The sequence below is a fragment of the Dipodomys merriami genome, unplaced genomic scaffold, assembly GCF_024711535.1.
Source record: "Dipodomys merriami isolate MVZ:Mamm:240054 unplaced genomic scaffold, mDipMer1.0.p SCAF_6, whole genome shotgun sequence".
Taxonomy (NCBI): Eukaryota; Metazoa; Chordata; class Mammalia; order Rodentia; family Heteromyidae; genus Dipodomys; species Dipodomys merriami.
The window spans coordinates 11,127,459-11,152,353 of NW_027206179.1; the positions used below are offsets into that span (position 1 = coordinate 11,127,459).

The window sequence follows — 24,895 nt, forward strand, 5'->3', positions numbered from 1 at the left end:
TGAGCTGAGGAGCTGAGGGACAGTGCTCAGGCCCCGAGACAGGCAGAAAAAAACAAAAACAACAAATAACAACAAAAACAGTGGCTAATACCAATATAGGGAGCACACCCTTATAAGACGTCTAACCCTAATCTAATCACTTTCAACCAGTAGATTTTGAGAGAACACAAACAATGTGATTGTCTTCGTTTGCAAATTTAAAATATAGTCCTGATAAGTGGCTTACACCTGTAATCCTAGCTACTCAGGAGGCTGAGATCTGAGGACTGTGGTCTAAAGCTAACCCAGGCAGGAAAGTCTGTAAGACTTTTACCTCCAATTAACTACTAAAAAGCCAGAAGTGGAGCTGTGGCTAAAGAAGTAGAGTGCCAGCCTTGGACACACAATCCCAGCGCCCAGGCCCTGAGTTCAAGCCCCAGGAAAAGCACAAAACAACAAAAAAAATTGAGATAGGGTTGTGATATGTAGTGCAACCTGTCTCTGAATTTAAGGTTTCCCTAATCCCCTTGCCTTTCAAAAGCTGAAATTAAAGGAGGACACCACTGCGTCCAACCCATTTTGTGTGTTTATGAGTGTTCTCCATCCTGGGGCTGAAATCCGCCTGAATGCTCCTAGAGCTTTTTTGTGCTCAAGGCTGGTACTCTCCCACTTGAGTCAGCCCCACATTGGGTTGGTTTTTTTTTTTCTTTTGGTCGGTCGTGGGGCTTGAACTCGGGGCCTAGGTGCTGTCCCTCAGCTCTTCAGCTCAAGGCGAGCGCTCTATCACTTGAGCCACAGCGCCACTTCCGGTTTTCTGAGTGGTTTATCACAGACTTTCCTGCCAGGGCTGGCTTTGAACCGCGATCCTCAGATCTCAGCCTCCTGAGTAGCCAGGATGACAGGCGTGAGCCACCGGCACCGAACCAAAGGAAGCTTCTGAGCGGGAGCAGGTGCAGGTGCGGGAAGATGTCCACGGTTCCCCCGTGGGTGAGAACTCGGGACCTGCCGGGGATCCGTTCCTCCGGAAAGTCGTTAAGGCCCTCCAGACGCTGGGGAGTTTGCGGGCGGTGGTGGCCGTGGTGCGGCGTCAAGCCTCCCTCCAGCCGGCCCAGCCAGCGCGCAGCCCGCGCCGCCACGTGCGCCCCAGGACCCGGATGTGCGGCGCGCGGAGCGCCTCGGGCCCGCCAGTGTGCGCCGCGCCGCCCCGCGCCGCCTGCGCCCCGCCGCCAGGCGCCACACCGCACGCACCGGCAAGTCGCAGCGGTTGAGCAACCGTCTCCTCTTCCTCCAACGCCGACGGCAGTTCGCGAACGCACCTGGCGACCGCCGCGCGCCCGGAGCGGTGACACCTGGCGGCATTGTTGTCGCGCTGGAGCCCACCCTTCCTCAACCCCCTCCTTAGACGCCGTCCGGCACCCGCCCCCCACCTGTGCGGCGCTTCGGTTCCTTTAAGAAGCCAGACGCCGCCGCGAGTGGGCGTGGCCGTCGCGGGCAAAACCTAAAGGGGAGGGGGAGGGTGTAGGGTAGCTGGCGTTTCTGATTGGCTGGAAGATCGGGCGGTGGCCGCGCACGCCTGCGCAGTATGTAACCATCCGCCCAGCTCGGGGGGGCGGAGTCAGAGGCGGTGTTAATAGGCCCGCGCGTTGGCCCCGCCTACGAGTGGCGGGCGGTCACGTGACGCGACGGCTGGGGGCTCCCGGCGCGGGGGACGCTGGTGGCCAAGATGGCGGCGGAACTGGTGGAGGCCAAAGTGAGTGAGCGCGGCGGCTCCAGCCGGGCCGGGCGGGTGACGGGGCGGGGTCGGGTCCTCCAGATGGGTTCTGCACCCTCCGTCCGGGGCCGTGGGATGCGTCCCGCCCGTGGCTGCCTCCGGGGACGGTGGCCCGGGGGCCCCGGGGCTCCGGGTGCGGGCGGGGGGCGGGGAGGCCGGGGGCGGGGTCCCAAACCTCATCCCGGTGTTGGCGCCGGGGTTGTGTCCCCCGGCCCTCAGGCCGAGGCCGTGCCCCCCTCCACCCCCCGGAGTAGTTCTGGGGTCCGACGTCCCGACGGTCGGGGGCTCCGCCGGTGCCGGCGCAGTCCTGCGGGACGGCGGGCCGGACCGGCTGCCCGCTGCCTACCTGGTCCGGAGCCGTTCCTCGTTGCTTTCTTCTTGGCCGGGGGGAGTCCGAGATCGAGATCCCAGCCTCCCTTGCCCCGCAGGCTAAAAGCTTGGGGTCTGCGGCTCCGGAGAGTCCCCTGAGCCCGGCGGGTGTTTAGGGGTGGGGTGGGCTGAGGAGTGTTCCGTTACACCCCTGCCACCGCCCCGGGGGACAGCCCGGTGCCCGGCCCGACCTCTCACGGCACTTGTCTTCGGGAGCGGGGGAGGGGGCTGGCGGGAAGGGGGGTGTCCGTGCCTCAGGATCATTTGGGACTCCTCTTCAGTGCGGTGGGGCCCCGCGCCCCGCCCCCTCCCGGCGCTCCAGAGTGACAGAGTGGCCACCCCTGGCCTTCTCTGTGGGACGCAAGCCCGACCAGCCCCTGTCGGTCGGAGGTTCCCCCCCCCCACCTCCGACCCCCCGTTCAGTTTTGGATGTTGGCCCTCCATCTTTCACCTCCCTCCTTCCTCCCCTCCCTCCCCGTTTTCCGTGTCCCATCTCTCACTTTCGGGGCGGGGGGGGGGGGCTCTCCACACCACTCTTAAACGGGATTCTCTCTACTCCTTAGTCTCCAACCTGCTTCCTGATGAGTCTATGTTTGGGGTCGGCTTCCTTTCTACTGAGCCCCCAGGACCCTATGCACCCACTTCTGGCTTTTAGTCCCCTTCTTTTTCTGCCTTGTCTTCCATATTGATCCTTGGAGGGTCCCTAATAGGCTCTATTTAAGGTGGGCCTTCACTGCTGCTCCCCTATTCTGTTCCTGGGTCTTGGTTTCAAGACTTTTTTCCCTCTCCAGGATTTGGCCCCTATTAACCCTCTTGCTGAAAGCTTGTCTGTTTCCCAGGTGAGGGTCCAGTGTTCTCACAGTTGACCTCCTTTCAGAAGTACCCCTCCCCCAGACAGCTACTCCTAAGAGCTGTGGGACCTCGACCTCCTTCTGCTCTCCCCTCCCCAGTTCCTCACCTGCTGGTGTTTGCTCCTCACTCCTTCCTCTCCCCTTACTTCACCCTTCTCCCCCCTGCAATCTAGAAGACAGCTTCTAGGATGTGATTATAGGGTAGACCAACCTTTCCCCAGAACTCTTCCCCAAAACCTGTACCACATACACATCTGCCCCTCCCCAGGATTATGGAGAGACAGACATCTGCACTCTGCATCCCAGAGGCTTAGCCTCTGCTTGGAGTCCCCTGGAGCCTTGAAAGGTGACCTCCTGTAGCATGTGGGGCCGTACCTCTGGACCCTCCCTGCAGAGGGTAGGGGCTGCCTTGAAATTTGATCTGATGTCCTCTGCATGACCTATGGTGGCAATCCCCCCCACCCCCATTAAGTCACATTGACCTTTCAAGTTTTCTGAACTGCTAGGTTGTTGGTCCAGAAGAATAGGGACCTTCTATCCCCTGGAGTCTCTTGCTCTGGTCTCTGCCTTAACTGTAGTTGAAATGTCCCCTCTTTCTTCAGTAGCTCTCCCTGCCCTGTGGGATACATGCCCCAGAGTTTGCCTTTCAGTGTGCACAGGGTGCCGATGGAGAACATGTAGGATTGGCACACAGGCATACGAAACCGATGCTGAGGCAGGTTTGAGGGTGCAGTCATCCGGGATGGTGGAGGAGCTGTGTCAGCCTCCTGCTGCTCCCCCCCCCCCCGCCCTGTTTACAAACAGCCCAAAGGCAGGCAGGTCTGGATGGACAGAACAGGAAGTGCTCTTCACTGCATCTGAGGCTTCTTGGATGTCTGTCTGTTACCCCTCATGCCCCAGTGTCCAGGACGGGCTCAGGAGTGGCAGCTGTGGGGAAATGTGAGTCGGGAACATATGGTCAGGCAAGAGAGCTATGCTCTGTGGTGCCCAGTCTGATGTTGGAGTGGCTGGCTTTCAGGCCCTGGGCTAACTAGCAGGGGATCTGGAGCTGAGGATGTTGGAAGGGCTGTGAACTCCCTGCTCTTGCTGGTGCATCCTGGTCAGCTCCCAGCTGACCACACACCTATCCCTCCTAAAAGGCTTGAGCCACTTCCAGAAGGAACATCTTGTCCACAAGCTGTTTCTTTCTGTACAAGGTAGGAAGTCAGGCCAAGGGAGCAGAGCATCTTTGTGTTTAAAGCATGGCTGGCTCTCTGAGAGCCTGCACTTTGGTAAGCTCCTCAGCAGGTGTGGTGACCCAGTGCTCCCCCCCACCCCCCCGCCCCCGCCAATCTGCTCTTCCCCGTGCAGTGTGTGTGTGTGTGTGTGTGTGTAAGAAAATTTCTGGGCTGGGAATATGGCTTAGTGGGCTTATTGGTAGAGTACTTGCCTAGCATGCATGAAGCCCTGGGTTCTAGTCTTCAGTACCACATACACAGAAAAAGCTAAAAGTGGTGCCTTGGTGCAAGTGGTAGAGTGCTAGCCTTGAACAAAAGAAGCTTAGAGACCGTGCCCAGGCCCTGACTCAAGGCCCAGGACTGGCAAAAATAAAAATAAATAAATTCTTTTTTTTTGTTTGTTTGGTCTGGTCGTGGGGCTTGAACTCTGGGACTGGGCGCTCTTCAGTTCAAGGCTAGTGCTCTACCACTTGAACCACAGCACCACTTCCGGCTTTTTTATTTTTGCTTATGTGGTGCTGAGAAATGGAACCAAGGGCCTCAAGCATGCAAGGCAAGCGCTCTACCACTGAGCCACCTTCCCAGCCCCTAAATAAATTCTTAAGGAGTGCAGTGGCTGGCCACAAGCCCAGACCCCAGCCCTGCCTCTTCTCCCTCCCATCCTCAGTTTCCTCACCTGCCTGCCTGATGGAGCACAGGCCCACCTTTACATGGACGTGCAGCTCCTACCACAGAGCCCAGGTCACACATGAGTGTCTGCTGAGCTCTGGTTTGCCTTGGCATAGCTGGCAGGTCCTGCTGAGTGTCACCCGTCACTTTGCCACCAGCTCAGCGATTAATTAGCCTGTGAGACCAGCCCTTCTCAACTGTGACCTATGCTGCCCCTGGGGACACTGGGCTGTATCTGGGGACATGTCTGTCACCAGTGGGGAAGCTCCAGGATGGAGTAAGGTGGAGGCCAGGGATGCTGCCAGGAACCCGGAAGTGCTCAGAATGTCCCCAGAGGCAAGCCAGCCATGTCCAGGGTGCCCAGGGGCAAGCCCCTGCCTGAGCCAGATGGTGCCCATCTGAGCAGATGCCTATGGGAATGGGGTGTATTGGGAGTCGTCTGGAGAGTGAAGTTTCAGACTCGATTTCCAGCAGGTGACTAGTGTAAGGTCCGGCATGGCTGTGGTTACTTGTGTTTGTGGCTAGAGCAATGGCTCTGCCAGGGTCCTCCCAGCTTCCCGCCCTGAGGAAAGGATGGGAATCAGGGAAGCTGTCAGCCCACACCGGTATTGGGAAGAGCCAGTTTTTTGTTTTTTGGGGTTTTTTTGGGGTCCAGTCGTGGGCTTGAACTCTGGGCCTGGGCACTGTCCCTCAGCTCTTCAGCTCAAGGCTAGCGCTCTACCACTTGGGCCACAGCGCCACTTCTGGCTTTTTTTTCCCCCTGCTTATGTGGTGCTGAGGAATCGAACCCAAGGTCTCATGCATGCAAGGCAAGCGCTCTACCACTGAGCCACCTTCCCAGCCCAGGGAAGAGCTAGTTTATGGGGAAGATTGCCAGTTCCTGCCCTGGTGATGCTTTCAGGTGCAAAGATGACGAAAAAAAAAAAAAAAGAACCTAAAATAGATGTGGGGGGCGGGACAGTGGGAGGAGCTCCTGCTGCATGGAAAGTTGGAGGGGGGACAGGCTTCCTGGTGGTGGACAGGATGGTTTGGAACAGCTCTCTCTCGGACACCCTGGGTCAGCCAGACACCCCCACCAGGCCATCCGAGTGCTGCGTGTGCTTGCTTCCCTCAGAACGTGGTGATGAGCTTTTGCATTTCCGAGTGCTATGCATTTCCCTGAGTGCTGTGTGTGAGTGTGCGTGCGCACGCATGTGTGCACTTCCCTCAGTACATGGTGTTGAGCTTCCGTGTGCCCGAGCGCTATGCATTTCCCTGAGTGCTGTGTGTGTGTGTGTGTGTGTGTGTGTGTGAGTGTGCGTGCGCACGCGTGTGCGTGCACTTCCCTCAGTACATGGTGTTGAGCTTCCGTGTGCCCGAGTGCTATGCATTTCCCTGAGCGCTGTGTGTGTGCGTGCATGTGTGTGCGTGCGCATGCGTGTGTGTGCACTTCCCTTAGAACATGGTGATGAGCTTCCGTGTGCCCGAGTGCTATGCATTTCCCTGAGCGCTGTGTGTGTGCGTGCGCATGTGTGTGCGTGCACTTCCCTCAGAACATGGTGATGAGCTTCCGTGTGCCCGAGTGCTATGCATTTCCCTGAGCGCTGTGTGTGCTTGCTTCCCTCAGAACATGGTGATGAGCTTCCGCGTGTCCGACCTCCAGATGTTGCTGGGATTCGTGGGCCGCAGCAAGAGTGGCCTGAAGCACGAGCTGGTCACCAGGGCCCTGCAGCTGGTGCAGTTCGACTGCAGCCCGGAGCTGTTCAAGAAGATCAAGGAACTCTACGAGACACGCTATGCCAAGAAGAACGTGGAGCCTGGCCCACAGCCCCACCGGCCCCTGGACCCTCTCACCGTGCACTCCACCTACGACCGGGCTGGCACGGTACCCAGGACTCCGCTGTCGGGCCCCAATATTGACTACCCTGTGCTCTACGGAAAGTATCTAAATGGACTTGGACGATTGCCTGCCAAGACCCTCAAGCCAGAAGTCCGCCTGGTGAAGCTGCCCTTCTTCAACATGCTGGACGAGCTGCTGAAGCCCACCGAGTTAGGTGAGTAGCCACTGCCTTGCGCTGCCTGTCCCGAGGGACCCTGGGGTTCGTCTTTCCTGGCAGCAAAGCCACTGGGTCTACTGTGGGTTACTGTACCTGCCAAACAAACTGCCCCCAACCCAGCTGCTTAACACAGCAGCTGTGGAAGCCGGGCACCCATGGCTCATTCCTGTAATCCTAGCAACTGAAAAGACAGATCTGAGGATCAGAGTTCCAGCCAGATGAGATTCTTATCTCCAATGAACTACTGAAAATCCAAAAGTGGGGCTGTGGCTCAAATAGTAGAGCCCCAGCCTTGAGCACAAAAGTTCAGGAACAGTGCCCAGGCCCTGAGTTCAAGCCCCAAGACCAAGACAGACAGACAGACAGACACACACACACACACACACACACACACACTGAGAATAAGCTGTGGGTTTGTGGACAAATTTGCAGTAAACTGGGAGCATCTGGTTCATACCTGTGAGGTTGTAGAATGTGGGCCACCCACTGGGCCACTCATCTGAAGGTTTGGCTGAGGCTAGAAGAGCCCTTCCTCAGACTGTGGAGGCTGCATGCATAAGTTATCTGAATGTCCTTAGCCTGGTGGCTCTGGTGTCCCAGAGTGAGTGTCCTGAGAGGGAGGTAGAGAGCCAGCTTCTGTGAGCACACACACGGCCCAGCTGGAAGCCACAGTCCTTTGTTAAGAGCCAGTCTGCCTGTGCAGCCCAATGGGGCTGGAATTGCGATCTCCTTACCTCAGCCTCCCCGGTGCTGGGCTTACAGGTGTGGCCACACCACCCCTTCCCTTTTGCCCTGTTCCGTTGCTTTTCCCATCACTCATTCAGAGGCCTTCCACTCACTGTGACCTGTGCTTAGTCCTTGTAGAAAGGGGCTGAAAAATGGTGTGTGACCCTCTGACCTATCTAGAGGGAGGACATTGCCAGCAGGGGAGCCTCAGGTAACCTGACAGCCAGCTCAGGCTGGGGGCCACAGGATGGAGACAGATCTAAGCTCCCCAGTCCTTCCTGTCTCTGATTCTTTGTCGCAGTGTTGATGGAGCTGGGAACTAGAACTTGGCTGTAGGAGCAGTGTGGACAGGCCAGGCCCTCCCTGGCAGTGTCTGTCACCTAGGCTGCAGGGAGGCTGGGCGCCTGGTCTCAGCCTCAGATGCTGCCCCTAGTTCAGGACAGAGGAGGCCTTACCAGCCCAGACTCGCAGTAGCAGGTCCCCCTAGCCCCTCAGCCAGAGCCAGCCAGCCGTTCCGGACCTTGGTGGGCTCATACCCAGCACCCAGCTTTTACTAGGTACCCAACTGGCACCATCACCTGGAGACCTGGCCCATTGTGTTCTGCTGCCTGGTTACCCGCCCATCCACGTGCTCTCACAGCCAGTATTTATGGGCACTGCCTCGCAGTGCCAGGAGCTGGGCTTGCGGCACGGACAGACAGGTGGAGCCCTCTGCCCTCCCGTGGGTGGCCTCCTGCGGCACCCCACTTGGAACTGCAGTGCACACTGCCTTCCTTGGTACCTTCACTGTTGTGGCAGAGTGGGTGGGTCTTAACTCCCCAACCCTCTCCACCCCCACTGGGCCCAGTGGTTCAGAACCTCCATGCCTCCCCCACTGCTGACCCAGCTTCCTGCCTGGCCCTAGGGCCTCTCTGGCATGCGCCGCCATTCAGCACAGGCTAGTGCCAGCCAGCCCCCTCCGCTCCCCTCCCCTGCTCTGGTGGAGGGGGAGAATGAGGAGTGGTTGATGGTTGATCTGCCCTCCTGCCTGCTGCCTCTGGGCTGCAGGAGGTTGGGAGAAGGGCTGTGGTTTCTGGCGGGGCTGCAGGAGGGGGAGGGCAGAAGGACTGGCATGGGTTCCATCCTGCAGCCCCCAGAGCCTCCACCTTCTGCCTGATGCTGGCTTTCCTCTGGTATGAGCCATTGCACTCTGATCTAAAGCTCCACCCTCTGGTGTGCTCTGCTGAGACCTTGCATGGTGGAGGAGACTGGCACCAGAACCTCTTTGAGCAGGTTGGCCTAATAGTTGACTGGGGATCAGAGCTCATCCCTGGTTCTTCCTGGCTGGCTTCCCCAGCCTGAGTGCTCTTTCAGTTCCTCCCTTCTCTGGGCTCCCCCGAAGAGTATGGGGACCTTGGGAATGACGGGCGATTCTGAAGATCAGTTTGGACTCTAGGAGTCTAGAGAATGACCGAAGTCACAGGGAAGTGTGAGCCAGGCTGGGTGCTGGTGGGTCTGGGCCGGAGGTGACTGGATCTCCCTGTAGGGCATGACGGGCCTCCTCCCTGCAGGGTGGGCTGGCCTCCTGCTTGCTCCACTGCTCCGCCCCACAATGCATCACTGCCCTGGGCCCCCCCTGGGACCCTGGTCACCTGATCTCCGGGAGAGCCTGCTCCCCTGTTTGCACCAGCAGCCTCTGCTGCACTTAGAACAAAGAGGCCGCACGCCCTCCCTTCCTTCCCCTCCCCATAGCGGGGAGGCCTGAGAGCAAACCCCCCATCCCACCAGGGCACACCTACCATGGGCCCTCATGCTCTGGGGGTCCTGAGGGGCTTCCTGGGGCTTAGGAAGAGCACAGACTCTAGGCTGGAGGCAGTTGTCCTCATGTTCCGGAACCCATGGTGGTTCAACCCACCTCACCCTGGGCATGGCCCTCCCCACCATGGAGTGCTGGCATCGCCTGAGGCCTGACCAGGGGCCAGTTCTGTCTGCTGCCCCTTCCTCCTTGCCCTGGCCACGACCCACTAACCGGAGCGAGGCCCACAGGCTCCGATCCGATTCCCCGGAAGAACCATGCTGGCTCTGAGCTCTGGGCTGGAGCCTGCGCCAGGCAGACAGGAACCATAAATCACCCTGGTGGTGTGCTGGGTGGGGGAGGGGAGGCAGAGCAGCCGCAGACCAGGAGCTGGACCCCGAGCCCAGGAGAGCATGGCTGGCCATTATAGAGACACAGGAGCCACTGCTGAGGGAGGGCCCATGCTCAGAGAGGTTAGGAGCCTTGCCCAGGCTACCACAGCAGGCTCATCTGTCCTCCCAGCACGACCCCTTTCCCCACAGACAGCATCTGCACGGCCTTAGCACAGGGGTCTCTGGGTGGCTTTCCACCCAGGAGCCAGGCAGGCCAAGGCAGAAGGCCATTGCCTGATCCAGGGCCCAGGAACACACGGCCCCTGTGTTGCTTGAGGATCAGCAGCTGGAACCTGACCAAGGGGTGCAGGCGAGAAAAGAGGCCATCATGGGCATGGGTATGGGAGTTGGGGAGGTGAAGGGAGGAAATGCATTAGTCCAGCCCCAAGCTGCTCTTGCGCCCAGAGCTGGGTGGCACCGATGCTGGCTGAGGAGCCTGGCGCAGCACGCACACCCCCCTCACCCTTCCTCCTAAGCCTGGGCTGGGAGTGTCAGGAGCCATTACTGTGCATTTGTGAGGATGGTGGGCTGGAAAGGCCTCCTGGCCTCGAGGGCCCAGGAGGGTGGGGCGTGTGCTCCTGGCATGGGGGCATGGGACGGAAAGTGCCAGGCAGAGGGGGCTCGCTCATGCCACTGAATGGCCCGTTGTGTGGGCCAGTATGGGGTGCTGGGGCAGGGACACAGCCCATGGAGGGCTGTGGGGATCACTGCGGCTTCTCATCCAGCTTGCTGGTGTGTCTTCTTTGTATGGCTGTCAGTATTGGGGCTTGAACTTAGGGCCTAAGTGCTATTCCTTAGCATTGTCACTCAAAACCGGCGCTCTACCACTTGAGCCACAGCTCCATCTAGCTTTTTGGTGGTTAATTGGTGGTTAAGAGTCTTACAGACTTTCCTGCCCTAGCTGGTGTCAGACCTCAGTCCTCAGATCTCAGCCTCCTCAGTGGTAAGGATTACAGGCGTGAGCCACTAGTGCCCAGCATTGCTGGTGTGTCTTATGCTTCAAACTGGACCCTTTAGGAAGTGGCGCTGTAGCTCAAGTGGTAGAGCGCTCTCCTTGAGTTGAAGAGCTGAGGGACAACGCCCAGGCCCAGAGTTCAAGCCCCACGACCGACCAAAAAAAAAAAAAAAACAAAACTGGACCCTTTAGAGTCACTAAAGACGCTGAGGGTATGGTGTCCTTTGGAGCTGTCTGGGTTCCAAGCTGTGCCCTAGAGCCTGGGCAGTCACATTCCTCCCAGGGTGGGGGAGTCAGAATCCCCCCCCATCTCCCCCCTCCACCATTCTGCTCACTTTACCTCTAGTCTTCCAATCCTGGCAGCCAATGTCCACCTGTCTAGCTGACCGGCCTCCTCCTAGCTCCACCCCCTCAGGCTGGTGGTCAGCAGCCAGAGGGAGCTTTTCTTTCTCTTCCGGTTTGATGGGACAGGGACTGGATAATGTAGCTCAGGCTGGCCTCAAACTCCATGTGCTTACCCGTAGCAGTTGACACCCTGCCACTCCAGCTCTGACTTTTCCGGGGGGAATAAGGAATACCAATCCCAGAGCTTGAATTTGGGGCCTGTTCCTAAGCTTTGCTAGCATTCTACCACAGCTCCAGAGAGAGAGAGAGAGAGAGAGAGAGAGAGAGAGAGAGAGAGAGAGTGTGTGTGTGTGGTTTATTGGAGGTAAGAGCTTCACAGACTTTCCTGATTGGGCTGTCTTTGAACCATGATCCTCAGATTTCAGCCTCTTGAGTAATGAGTAGCTAGGATTACAGGCGTGTACCACCACCACCTCTAGTCCTTTTTAACCTTAGTTATTTTTCAGGTAGTCTCTTGTTTTTGCCGAGGGATGTATTCAATCTCCAGTCTTCCTGTCTGTGGCTTCCATAGCTAGGATCCCAAGATCACAGATATGATCTTCGCACAGAACCACCCCTTCTCCTGGACCTAATGCTGTGCTGGCCCAAAGAGCAAAGGGGTGGAGGTGAGAGGCAGGTCTTGCAGGAAGTCAGGCAAAGAGGGCAGGCTACAGTTTATAAGGCAGGTTCAGCCACAGGGACGGATAGGAGTGTTCCAGAAGAGGGATATAGGTGGTCATGCCTGTCATTCCAGCTGTTTGGCAGGATGAGGCGGGAGCCTGGTGAGTTCCAGGCCAGCTGGTCCACATAGCAAGACAGGGTTGAGGTGTGACTTTAGTAGTAACCATTTTCCCGGCAGGCACAGGATCCAGGTTCTACTGCTAGGTGGCTCAAGCCTGACATCCTAGCTACTCAGGAAGCTGAGATCTGAGGATCATGATTTGAAGCCAGCTCAGGTAGGAACGTCTGTGAAATTCTTCTCTCCAATTAACCAGCAAAACACCAGAAGTGGAGCTGTGGCTCAAGTGATAGAGTGCCATTCTTGAGCAAAAAATCTCAGCGGCAGTACCTAAGCTCTTAAGTTCAAGCCCTAGGACTGGCACAAAGAGAAAGAAGAACGAAAAAAAGGACACTGGTTCGTCTCGAGCACTGCAGGGAAACCAAAAGAAAAAGACTCAGCAAGAGTGCCAAGGCCCTGGCAGGAGAGGGGGAGGTGGTGGCAGCCCCTGTGGAGTCCAGGCCCGGGGTGTGGGACCGGTCCCACACTCACTGTGGACAGGGTTCTGCTGGAACCGTCATCCCGGGGCCAGGAGATGGGCTGAGGGAGAGGGTCTGGGATGCCCTGGGGTTTGAACTCACCTCCAGTGAGGAGTAGAAGTGCTGTGGGTGCTGGGGAAGTAATCCAGGAAGGCCTGGGAGAGCGGGTGATTGGAGGGAGCTGTCCCTGGCCAGCCTGGTAGAAGCAGGTTTGGGGACAGTGGCACGGCCCAACCTCACCTACACACAGGAGCCCTTGGGAAGGACTCCTGATTCTTGGTCAAAGAGAAACTGGCGTGGCCTTCCATGCTAGGGACCAGCCCTGGGCACCGCCCCCCCCCCCCCAAGACCTTGCAGGCCAGGGGGGCATGGCGTGTTGACTTTCCTAGCCAGCGTCCTCCCCCACCCCCCCACGCCTGCTCAGATGTCAGCCCTGTGAGGCCTTCCCTGCACCCTGCCCTGGAGTAATTGCTCCCCACACACCTGGGCAGATCTGGGCGTGTCTGCTCCCCAATTAGACGCCTTCCTCCTGAGCCCTAGCCCTGGCTCCACAGTCTGCTATCACCCAGGGACCAGCGAGTGCTTAACAAACAAACTCAAGCCGGCCACAGCCGCCTCTTCCTGGGCACCCAGAGAAAGCAGCCTGTGGGGGGGAGGCCCTCCAGGGCTGGATCTGAACCCCAGCCGCTGGCTTCTAAGAGTACTAGGTCTGGCCTCTGCATCACCTGGTCTCCAGGTTGGGATTCAGAAGGTTCTGGCACTTGGCCTGCTGGGGTCAGGGGGCAGTCATAAGCGGTTGTCATAGGCACCTGGCCTTGTCCACAGAACTCTTTGTTTTTTTTGTTTTGTTTTGGCTTGTTTGGTTTTTTCAGTCGTGCGGCTTGAACTCTGGGCCTGGGCGCTGTCCTTCAGTTCTTCAGCACAAGGCAAGCGCTCTACCACGAGTCACAGTGCCAGTTCTGGTTTTCTGGAGATAAGAGTCTCACAGACTTTCCTGCAGGGTCTGGCTTTGAACCGTGATCCTCAGATCTCAGCCTCCTGAGTAGCTAGGATGACAGGCGTGAGCCACTGGCACCTGGTGGTTCCCTTTGTTATTTTTTTTTAGTGCTGGTCCTAGGGCTTAAATGCGGCCTCAGCTGTCCCTGAGTTTCTCTATGTTCAAGGCTAGTGCTCTACCACTTGAGCCTCTGTGCCGCTTCCAGCTTTTTCTTAGTAATAGATTGGAGATGAGAGATTCATGGACTTTCCTGCTCTGGCTGGCCGCAAACTGTGATTCTCACTCAGATCTCAGCCTCCCAAGTAGCGAGGATTACCTGCATGAGCCACCAGCGCCTTAGTGGCAACTGGAGTTTGAACTCAGGAGCTTATCCTTGCTAGTCAGCCCTGTGATTGCCCCAGCCCTTCACTGGGAGAGGTCACAGAAGACACCACTGGCCTGAGCATGCCCCTGGAAGGGCTTTTGGGACCATAATTTATGGGAGCATTGGCTGTCCCTGCTCTAAGTAGTTTGCAGGGTGAAACTAGGCATGTCCCTCCAGTGTCCCAAGCCCAGGGCCCAGGCCTCGTATCCCCTCTTCAGGGACTCCCCTGGCCAGGGCTTCCATCGGAATTTTAAAAACTGTGTCTAGCAAGGTATTTTGGTCCACACCTGTAAATCCCAGCACTCTAGAGGCTGAGGCAGGAAGATCTCAAGTTGCAGGCACAGGGTGCTAACATGATGACAGATACAAGTCACCCAGAGAGGACACTGGGGTCTCTGGAAACAGGGCAGCCTTCCCTGCAAGGGATGGGACATCTGAAGGCTTGGGAACACATGAGTGTTCTGGGACTGCTCCCTGTCCCCTCCTCCCGAGTGTTATTGTGTAGGCAGTGTGCAGTGCTCAGCACCCAACAAAAGTACTCAGGAGGAAGTGGTGCTGTGGCTCAAGTGGTAGAGTGCTCGCCTGGAGCTGAAGGGTGCATGTTCGAGACCGAAAAAAAAAACAAACAAAAACCTCAGGAGAGAGCTCCTTATCCAGACATCCAGGGTGTCTGCCCATCGGCCTGTCTGCCTACTTACCAGTCATGCCAGTATTGGGGTTTGACCTCAGGACCCCTGCTTGCTACCTTTGCTTATTCCACTGGCACTACTACTTGGGCCATGCCTCTGGCCAGAGTTTTTACTGATTATACTTTATTTTTCGCCAGTCCTGGGGCTTGAACTCTGGGTCTAGGCACTGTCTCTGAGCTCCTTTTTTTAGCTAAAGCTAGCACTCTACCACTTGAGCCATAGCTCCACTTCTGGCTTTTTCTGTGATTAATTGGAGCTAAGAGTCTCATAGGGGCTGGGAAGGCGGCTTAGTGGTAGAATGCTTGCTTCGCATGCATGAAGCCCTGAGTTCAATTCCTCAGCACCACGTAAACAGAAAAAGCCGGAAGTGATGCTGTAGCTCAAGTGATAAGAGTGCTAGCCTTGAGCAAAAGAGGGACAGTGCCCAGGCCCTGAGTTCAAGGCCAAGGACTGGCCAAAAAAAGTCTCATGGAAGATTCTGTACTTCAGTCCGCAGATCTCACATTCCTAAGTAGCTAGGATATATAGGCGTGAAGCCACCAGCGCCCTGCTACTGTTTGTTTATTTTATTTTATTTTATTTTATTTTATTGTCGGTCATGGGGCTTGAACTCTGGGTCTGAGCGCTGTCCCTAAGCTCTTCAGCTCAAGGCTAGCACTCTACCACTTGAGCTACAACTCCACTTCTGGTTTTTTGGTGGTTTATTAGAGATAAGAGTCTCTCGGACGTTCCTGCCTGGGCTGGCTTTGAACTGCAGTCCTCAGATCTCAGCCTCCTGTGTAGCTAGGATGACAGGCGTGAGCCACCAGTACCCAGCTTCCGCTGTTTTTTTTTTTTTTTTTGGGTCCGGTCGTGGGGCCTGAACTCTGGGCCTGGGCGCTGTCCCTCAGCTCTTCAGCTCAAGGCTAGCGCCCTACCACTTGAGCCACAGCGCCACTTCCGGCTTTTTTCTTTTTACTTATGTGGTGCTGAGGAATCGAACCCAGGGCCTCAGGCATGCAAGGCAAGCGCTCTACCACTGAGCCACTTCCCAGCCCCCGCTTTTTTTTTTTTTAATTAGGAATTACTTGCCCCCACCGGTCCCCGCGTATGGCTTTGCCGGTGTCCCCCTGATGTAGGAGTACTGCATCCTTCGCTTACTGAAAGCATTCTCTTTGAGCCCCCGTGGCTCTGTCAGTTATGAGAGGGAAGAGCCCCACTGCCCTCAGAACTTTCTAGGCCCTCTGCTCCAGTGGTGGTGTGACCGTGAGCAAGGCCCCACGGCCTCTGTCCCTGCCGGCAGCCAGTTCTGTGACTTCTGCTCCTGTGCCCTGGGAGGCCCTGGGAGGCCGGTGCCTCGCCCCCGCAGGCCCAGCGCCGGAGGCGGCCCCAGCGCAGCCATGGCTACCACTGAAGGGCACTTTGCCAGCAAGGGCGGGCAGGCAGGGTTCACCAGGGGGCGCCACCTTCTCTTACCTGCATGGCCTGAGCTCCACGAGGGCCCCTAAATCAGGGCCACAGCCAGGTAGCACTGTTGTTTCCTGCCCAGCGTCCCCCCTCACACTCCGCGCTGGATGGCTTTGCCTTAGTCCCCAGCTGTCAGCAGCTTCCTGTTTCCTGTTCCTGGTCTGAAGAGGGCTGGCCATGGCCATGACCCTGACCCTGTCTGCCTTCAGTCCCACAGAACGCCGAGAAGCTTCAGGAAAGTCCCTGCATCTTCGCCCTGACACCCAGACAGGTGGACCTCATCCGGAGCTCCAGGTGTGCGGCCCCACCCTCCGCCTCAGTGGTCACCCCCGGCTGACCTAGGCCCCATACCTCTCCTGCTTGGGGGTGGCATGTACTTTGACCTTTGACCCTAGAGTGACATGTACTTTGATCCTTTGACCCTTTATCCCTCCAGAGGTAGATTTCTCCCCTCCCCCCCCTTTTTTTCTTTGCCGGTCCTAAGGCTTGAACTCAGGGCCTGGGTGCTGTCCCTGAGTTTCTTTTACTCAAGGCTAGCACTTGAGCCACAGCGCCACTTCCAATGTTTTCTGTGTATGTGGTGCTGAGGAATAGAACCCAGGGCTTCATGTGTGCTAGGCAAGCACTCTACCACTGAGCCACCTTCCCAGCCCAGACGCCCCTTTTAACAAGCTTCCTCCCTCCCCCACCCCCAACACCGCGGACACTGCTGGTAATTCTCTGGGGTGGTATTCTGGGCCCTGTACCCTCTCCATGCCAAGAGCTCCTGATCACGACAGCTGAGTGTCCCCAGGCACAGCCCTGGGTCCCCGGGAGGCAGTGACAGCCCCGGTGAGGCTGAGAGCCGGCCGCGCGCCTGCCTCCAGCTGCAGCAGAACCACGCTGGCCATTGAGCAGACACACCGTGTCCTTGGGTGTCCCTGCATGACCCACCTTGGCCCCCAAGGCCCTGAGCAATGCCCGCTCCCCCAGGGAGGCCGAGAGCTATTCTTTTCTCCAGGGTATTCAGGGCGGGACTTGGGCAGCATGGGACAGGGTGTTGCTGATGCCACCTGCCAGCCTCTGGCTGCTTGGGGTGGTAAAGGGCTGGTCAGTGTGGCGTGGCGTGGCGTGCAAGACGCTGCCTCCCTGACCCCCTCTTCCTCCCTTGGGTCCTGTTGTGCATCCATAGAGAGCTTCAACCTGGAGTGAAAGCCGTGCAGGTGGTCCTCAGGTACGTCCCCTGCCCTGTACCGCCCCCCCCATCCGCACCCCCTTCTCCACTGCCTTCTTGGGGCTCACCCTGAAGCCCAGATACATGCAACCCCTGTCACCCTCACTGGACCCAGCATGGCCTCTGCAGCCTCTGGGTCGCCCCGTGTTACAGGATCTGCTACTCAGATACCAGCTGCCCCCAGGAGGACCAGTACCCCCCGAACATCGCCGTGAAGGTCAACCACAGCTACTGCTCCGTCCCGGTGAGCGCCCTCACAGGGGCGGTGGGGTGACCCAGGGAACCCCGGGGGAAGGTGTGGGGAGAGGGGGACCGCTGCAGTGGCCTGAGCAGCCGTGTCCCCCCAGGGCTACTACCCTTCCAACAAGCCTGGCGTGGAGCCCAAGCGGCCATGCCGGCCCATCAACCTCACCCACCTCATGTACCTGTCCTCGGCCACCAACCGCATCACTGTCACGTGGGGAAACTACGGCAAGGTGAGCCGCTTGCCCGCCCGCCCTCATCCCCCCCCCCCCCCCCCCGCCACCGTCGCAGCGCCCTGACCCACCCCACACCTGTGCCCCGTGCAGAGCTACTCCGTGGCGCTCTACCTGGTCCGGCAGCTGACGTCGTCGGAGCTGCTGCAGAGGTTGAAGACGATCGGGGTGAAGCACCCCGAGCTGTGCAAGGCACTGGGTGAGCACACGCTTGGCCTGTGGCCAGAGCCAGAGACTGGGGCCCTGGGCCGCCCCAGCCTGCCCACCCTCCCCGCTGTGAAGCACCGGCGTGGCCAGGGAGGTGTTGGGGAGGGTGGTGACGGGGGTGGTGGTGCAAGGCCACCCTGGGGGGGCGGAGGCAGACAGTTGGGTCTTGTTCTGAGAGCAGCTCAGAGCCTCAGGAGGGCCGCTGCCCCCGGGTAGACACTCAGGTGAGCGGTGCTTGTAACAAAAGGGTTATTTTGTTTTTCATTTTGGCAGTACTGGAGTTTGAACTTAGTTTGAACTCAGTGTCTTCCCTTGCTTAGCAGGTACCTAGAGCTGAGCCACACCGCCAGCCCTTTGGGATTTAACTTTTGTTTGTTTTGCTTTTGTTGGTAGTGGGGCTTGAACTCTGGACCTGGGTGCTATCCCTGAGCTCTTCAGCTCAAGGCGAGCGCTCTACCACTTGAGCCACAGCACCATTTCTAGTTTTCTGGTGATTCATTGGAGACAAGAATCTCATGGACTTTCCTGTCCTGGCTGGCTTTGAACCGTGATCCTCAGATCTCAGCCTTCTGAGTAGCTAGGATGACAGTCATGAGCCCCCGGTACCCAGCTGATTTAATTATTTTGGGGGGTTGGAGTCTCACAAAGTTTTTGCCCGAGTTCCAGCCTCAGACTGCTATCCTCATACCCATGACCTCCCACATAGCTAATATGAAAGGCTTGTAGCCCCACAAATGGCTTGTTGGTTGAAATGGCATCTTGCTGACCTGCCTGGGGTAGCCTCAAACCATGATCCTCTCATCTCTGCCTCTTGTTTGTTTGTTTTATGCCAGTTTGGAGCTTGAACTCAAGGCCTGAGTGCTATCCTTGAGCTTTTTTTTTGCTGAACACTAGCACTCTACCACTTGAGCCACAGCTCCACTTCCAGCTTTTTGGTGATGATTAATACTCCTATGAAGAGTCCAATGAACCTTCTGCAGGCCTGAACCAGTGGCACCAGATTCCCCAAGAAGCTTTTAAAAATAACAGCTAGAGCCAAGCACTTGTGGCTCACGCCCATAACCCTAGCTACTCAGGAGGCTGAGATCTAAGCATCTTTGCAGGCAACCTGGGCAGGAAAGTCTATGGAACATTTTTGTTTGTTTTTAATCAGTCTGGGCTTGAACTCAGGGCTTGGGCACTGTCCCTGAGCTTTTTTGCTCAAGGCTAGTGCTCTACCACTTGAGCTTCAGTGCTACTCCTGGTTTTTAGGTGGTTAAGAGATAAGAGTCTCCTCACAGAGCATTTCCTGCCTAGGCTGGCTTTGAGTCACGTTCCTCAGATCTCAGTCTCTTGAGTAACTAGGATTACAGGCATGAGCCGCTAGTGCCCCGTGCATGAGACTCTTATTTTCAATTAACTACTAAAAGCCACAAGAGGAGCTGTGGTTCAAGTGGTATTGTGCTAGCCCTAAAAGCTCAGGGACAGCATCCACACCCTGAGTTCAACCCCCCAGGACTAGCATGTGTATGTGTGTGCGCGCATGTGTGCGCGTGCAACACCCAATACTTAAGAGTTTGAGAAAGACAGCTGTACCTAGACTGGCAAGAGCAGATGCCGAGGTCCTCATCGAGCGCCACCAAGCAGCTGTGTGGCTGGGCAAGTCATTGGTGGTCACTTTCTCAACACAAACCCATCTGTGCTCCTTGAGGGACGGTGCGGGCTGCCTGGACCCCACCTGGCTGGAGCGCAGCCGCCGCCTCAGCCCGCCTACCCAGCGGAGGCGCGGCGAGTCAGGCCCAGCCATGTCCCTCAGAGCAGGCTGCTGCCCAGTGTTAGGGGCCTGAGGGGTGGGCCGCGCTGATCAGCAGTGGGGAGGGTCTCATTTGTCCCGAGACCTGGGCCTGACTTGTGGCTGCTACTTGGGCCTCCCAGCCTGTGGGCTCCTCCCAGCCCCAGGCTGCTGAAACCTCCTACTGCCCGGTCCCTGGCCCCGGGTGAGGGGGCGGGGGGAAGCGGGGAGGGAAGCAGCCACGTTGCTCACTGCCCCGGGGATGGGGCTGGTGTGTGCTGGGCAGGCCTGGCCATGGGCTAGGAGCCTGTCTGATGCCTCGGGCCCCTCCTGCTTCGTGCACTGTCTTGACACGGGGGGGGGGGGGGGGGGGGGGGGCGGGGCGGCTGTGCCCCTAGCCCCGCTCAGCCTGGGGCTCGGGTAGAGTGGGAGTGTTGGGTAGAAGTTCATACTGGAGTGTGACTGCCGTGGCCAGAGGCTCAGCACCCGCAGCAGCCGGGTCCTCACCTGGCCCCCTGGGAGAGAGAGGACACAGGTCATGGGCAGGTGGGGGGACACTCAGGTCAGGGATGGGGAGCAAGAGGAGGCCGTGCTGATTCCTGAGGAGGGAGGGGTGCAGCATCCTGGCAGCCAAGGAGGGAGAGGCCATCTGCCCTTTGTCTGGGGGACTGGGCACACACCAGATACCCCCAGGGCTTACCTTGGGGAGCATCACCCCCAGTGGGGCAAGGCCACCCCCCATTACGAGGCTCTTCCCATGGCAAGAGCCAGCTGTCCGTTTGTCCTGGAGGCGAGGCTGCAGGGGCGGCTCGGTCCCCCTCCCCGTGTGGCCTTTCTGCGGCAGAGTGAGGATCACAGTGCTTGTCCGTGGGTGGGTCTGTGCTGTCCAGATTGTTCTAGAAAAGTCTTGGAGTCCATAGCAGCTCTGTGGAGGGTGGGAGTCTGCGGGGCCGCCAGCACCAGCATCTGGGCATGTGCGCTTTCGTCCAGTTGTGGTCAGAGACGAATGACGCTGGTGCTGTGGCGTGGGTGTTAGGGGCGCAGCGCAGCGCCCTGCCCCCCCTGACACCCCCTCTGCCCCTCTGCCCGCCTCAGTGAAGGAGAAGCTGCGCCTGGACCCTGACAGCGAGATCGCCACCACGGGCGTGCGGGTCTCCCTCATCTGCCCGGTGAGTCCGGTGCCGGGTGGGGGTGGGGGAGGGGGTCCCCCACAGCCTCTCCTCCGTCCAGCGCTGTCTCCCCAGTCACACGGGCCCCTGAGAGGCTGGGGGTGGCACAGCCCACTCACCCCACCCTCCCACAGCTGGTAAAGATGCGGCTGTCGGTGCCCTGCCGGGCAGAGACCTGCGCCCACCTGCAGTGCTTCGACGCCGTCTTCTACCTGCAGATGAACGAGAAGAAGCCCACATGGATGTGCCCGGTGTGCGACAAGCCTGCTCCCTACGACCAGCTCATCATTGACGGGTGAGCCTCGGGGCCCAAGGAGAGTCCCCCCCCCCCCCCCCGCCGGGGCCCTGGTGTGCCTGAAAGAGTGGAGCCAAACCCTTGGGAGACACTGGGTCAGCAAAAGGCCGACTCCTGGCCGCGTGTGAGGCTGCAGGGCGGCACGGGTGGCACAGGGGTCCCGCCGGCATCCACGGTGACTTTCTGTCAATCGTGGGGTTTGAACACGGTCTCTGAGCATTTTTCACTCAAGGCAAGCGCTCTACCTCTCTGAGCCGTGAGGCCCCTTGCGGTTTTCTAGTGGTTCATTGGAGATAAAGAGTCTCATGCACTTTCCTGCCCAGGCTGGCTTTGAACTGTGATCTTCAGATCGCAGCCTCCTGAGAAAGGATGACAGGCGTGAGTCCCTGGGGCCTGGCTCACTGTGACTTTTCTTTGTTCCTCCTCACACCAGCCAAGCTCTCGACTGCCGAGGGACTCTGGGAGTGACTGTCCCCATGTGGTGACCTCTGCTGGCTCCTCCCCCACGTCCTGGCCACACCCACTCCCAGGTGGCACTAGCCTGCAATGACCCACAGTCTAGCCTTGCACCAGAAGGCGACTAGGCATGCACCTTTCTCCCTTCGAGAGAGACTGCTCAGGTCTTGAGTTTCTAGAACCTGAGCCCCGTTGTCTGGCTTGGTGCTCATGCCGCCTCCAGCCACACCCCTCTGGTCCCCAAGTCACTCAGGCAGAACCTCGGTCCTCAGCCAGCATGGAGCCCGACGGTAATGGAGGGAGAGGCCTCTGCCCTGTCTTCCCCAGCAGACCCCTTATTCAGTGCACGTCCTTCCCCTGGTCACTGGCCAGACACCCTCCTTTTCAGATGAGGAGGCTCCCCCAGCTCCCAGATGACCAGGCCAGTGTCTTGCACTCAGGTCCACCGGCTCCGAGGCCAGGTCCTCCCGGAAGGCCCAGGGCGCTATCCCCGCCTGGGTGCAGGGAGTGGGCCCCTGGGACCACAGAGGACCTGGCTTGAATGGCTGCTGTGTCTTCAGGCCAGCAGCTGCGGCCTGTGCCCTCCCCCGCGCCTCTGACTGCTCCAGGGCCTCGGGCCTGGCAGGTGCAGACGCCAGGGCCCGTCTCCATCTTGTCAGGACAATAGGAGTTTACAGGCAGGACCCTGTGCCACGCAGAGCGCCATCCACACACACGTGAACCGGGTGTGGGAGACCATGGGGCCGGGGCAGCCTGCACGGCCCCTGAGAGTGGCCTGAGCTGCATGGTCCAGGCCACCTGGAAGTGGGTGCAGCTTTGGCCCCAGGCAGCATGGCTGGGCTGGGCTGGTGGGGGGGGTAGGGGGGGAGGGAAGGGGGGGTCTGGGCACCATCCGCCCCTACCAGACCTCTGTCTCTCCGACTGGCCGGGACGGCACATAGCAGCCCCTGGTGACTCCCCCAAGGCTCTGTGGACCAACCAGCACCCCCGCTTTGGGCCTGTCCCCCACTCGCTATATGGGGTTTCCCTGCCTATGGCATCGAGCCCCGCCTTTTAGGCCTCTGTTTGTCTTCTCCAAAAATAGAGTATTGGAAAAAAGGGGGGGGTATTGGGATGGGGGAGGCGGAGCTGCCTCGAGACCCCGCCCCCTCTCCTGGCCTCCATAGCCCTCAGCCCTGGCTTCTGGACGGGAGCGGGGAGCGGGCCAAGGGGTGCCTGGCCGCCCACCCTCACCCACCTGCCCACCCCAGGCTCTTGTCCAAGATCCTGAGCGAGTGTGAGGATGCGGATGAGATCGAGTACCTGGTGGACGGCTCGTGGTGCCCAATCCGTGCCGAGAAGGAGCGGAGCTGCAGCCCCCAGGGCCCCATCCTGGTGCTTGGTGAGTCCTTCCCCCCCCACCCCCCCCAGGCTCCTGGCCACCGCTCTGCGGAGCGCAGCATCCCGAGTGCCCGTGCCCCATCCCTGTCACCCGCAGGCGCCTCCGATGCCAACGGTCTCCTGCCGCCCCCCAGCGTGAACAGTGGCGGTGGCAGCGGCCCGCTGGGCAGTGCGGGCGGCGGGCCGGGTGCCCCGGGTGTGGAGAATGGGAAGCCGGGAGCCGATGTGGTGGACCTGACGCTGGACAGCTCGTCTTCCTCGGAGGAGGAGGAGGAGGACGAGGAGGAGGAGGACGAGGACGAGGAGGGTCCCCGGCCCAAGCGCCGGTGCCTCTTCCAGAAGGGCCTGGTGCCGGCCTGCTGACCGCGGGCCGCTGGACACTCACGGGTGCTCACCATCGAGGGCGGGCGCAGGCGCGGGGTGCGCGGGGAGGAGGAGGCCTTTGCTTTCCCTTCGTGGGTCACTTTGTTTTCTCCGCTCCGCCCCTGGCTCCCGGCACCTGTACCTCTGGACTCCTCTGGGGGATTAAAAAAAGTAAAATGACAAAAAAAAAAAGTACAAAAACAAAAAACAGAAAAAAAAAAAAAAACCCCGACTTTGAAGAATAAGGCAAAAGCCACCACACAGCCACGTCCCCAGCTGGAGCCCAGGCCCGAGCCTGAGCGGGTCCACGAGTGGTGAGCAGCTGGGACCCAGGACGCCCCACAAACTCCCCCCCCCCCGCCCTGCCCCGCCATTGCCTGCAATGCCCGGGACCCTTCCAGCTGGTGCAGGGGACCCATGGGGTGGGCACAGGCCAGACCTGGCTGGTGACCCTCGCCCTTGGCTGTGTCTGTTCCCTTGCTTTCTCCGCAAAATGCACAGGCTGGAGCCCTGGCAGCCTTGCTGTGCTGCGAGCATCCTAGCTAAGAAGCCATGGAGGGGTGGGGGGGCGGGGGGCCGGGGGGGCGGGGAGGGTGTGCGCCACAGATGTGTTGTATTTTTTGAAAGTGCAATAACTTGGTATTCAGAAGGCTGGGCTCCGGGCCAGGCCTCCCCAGGGAGGTGGGCCCCAGAGGCGCGGCACCGTGTGGCGTGGGGTGGGGGGGGTTCTCAGTTTTCTAGCCAGCTACCTCGGTAACTCCAATTCAGGTTAACTTCCCTATGGAGCAGCACAGATGCCGCCGCCCGGCGGGTGGGCGCGGGGCTCCCGCTGGCTCCTCCTTTTCGTCTTGCTCTTGGGTTTCCCGGCCCCTCCCTGGGAGCCTCTCTTCCAACAGGGCCTGGCCTGCACCACACCAGTCCGGAACCCCCTCTGCTGGGGGGGGGTCTCAGAGGGCAAGGGGGGGCCTCCAGCCCTCCAGGCCCAGCGCCGGGCAGCCGCCGATTCTACACAGAACTCTCCGAGTCAGGAAGCAATACCTTCAGGTCTAGAGGACGGCCGGGCAGCCTCTCCAGGAGCTCCGCCGGCCACGCCCCACTGGCAGCCCGGGCGCTGTTTTCTAATATTTGTATTCTAATTTAATTGTTTTTTAAAAATGCAAATAAAAAGGTCACGGTGAAGCCACTGAGGAATCCTGAGGTGTTGTGTGCTGCTGGGGCCCCGTCACTGGCCTGTCCCTGCAGGGATGCTCCACTCTGGCCCACGTCACTGGGCAGGGGGAAACGCCCGTGCTGGCCTCAAGCTGCCCCACCAAGTGCTAAAGGTGATGAACCGACAGTCGCTTTACGAGTTGGAAGCACAGACGGCCATGGGAGGGTCGCTACCTGTAGGCAGGAACAGGACAAGGCCCTGGCACCTCAAAGGGCCGCACGCTGCCGGGCTCCGGTGGCTCACACCTGTCATCCCAGTGACTCGGGAGGCTGAGATCCGAGCATGCAAGTTCAAAGCCAGTCCAGGCTGTGAGACATCTCCAGTGAACCACCAAAAAGTTGGAAGTAGCCAGGTATCGGTGGCTCACACCTGTAATCCTGGCTACTCAGGAGGCTGAGATCTGAAGATCGTGATTCAAAGCCAGCCCAGGCAGGAAAGTCTGTGTGACTCATTTCCAATAAACCACTAGAAAACTGAAG

General features: G+C 58.9%; 1 protein-coding gene across 1 annotated transcript; it reads left to right on the plus strand.

The window, feature by feature from the left end:
• Positions 1 to 1,263: 1,263 nt before the first annotated feature.
• On the plus strand, positions 1,264 to 23,754 carry LOC138813913 (E3 SUMO-protein ligase PIAS4). The gene is made up of 11 exons (XM_070002506.1): positions 1,264 to 1,729; positions 6,463 to 6,889; positions 16,086 to 16,170; positions 17,048 to 17,089; positions 17,243 to 17,333; positions 17,437 to 17,565; positions 17,659 to 17,764; positions 20,639 to 20,712; positions 20,847 to 21,007; positions 22,714 to 22,844; positions 22,941 to 23,754. The coding sequence occupies exons 1-11, from the start codon at positions 1,703 to 1,705 to the stop codon at positions 23,204 to 23,206; spliced, it is 1,539 nt and encodes a 512-aa protein (XP_069858607.1). The 5' UTR covers positions 1,264 to 1,702; the 3' UTR covers positions 23,207 to 23,754.
• The last annotated feature ends 1,141 nt before the right edge of the window (positions 23,755 to 24,895 follow it).

Coding starts and splice junctions, on each gene's coding strand:
- LOC138813913 (XM_070002506.1), top strand. CDS start 1,703: ATGGCGGCGGAACTGGTGGAGGCCAAA. Junction 6,890..16,085: donor GCTGAAGCCCACCGAGTTAG/GTGAGTAGCCAC, acceptor GTCTGCCTTCAG/TCCCACAGAACGCCGAGAAG. Junction 17,566..17,658: donor CGTGGGGAAACTACGGCAAG/GTGAGCCGCTTG, acceptor TGCCCCGTGCAG/AGCTACTCCGTGGCGCTCTA.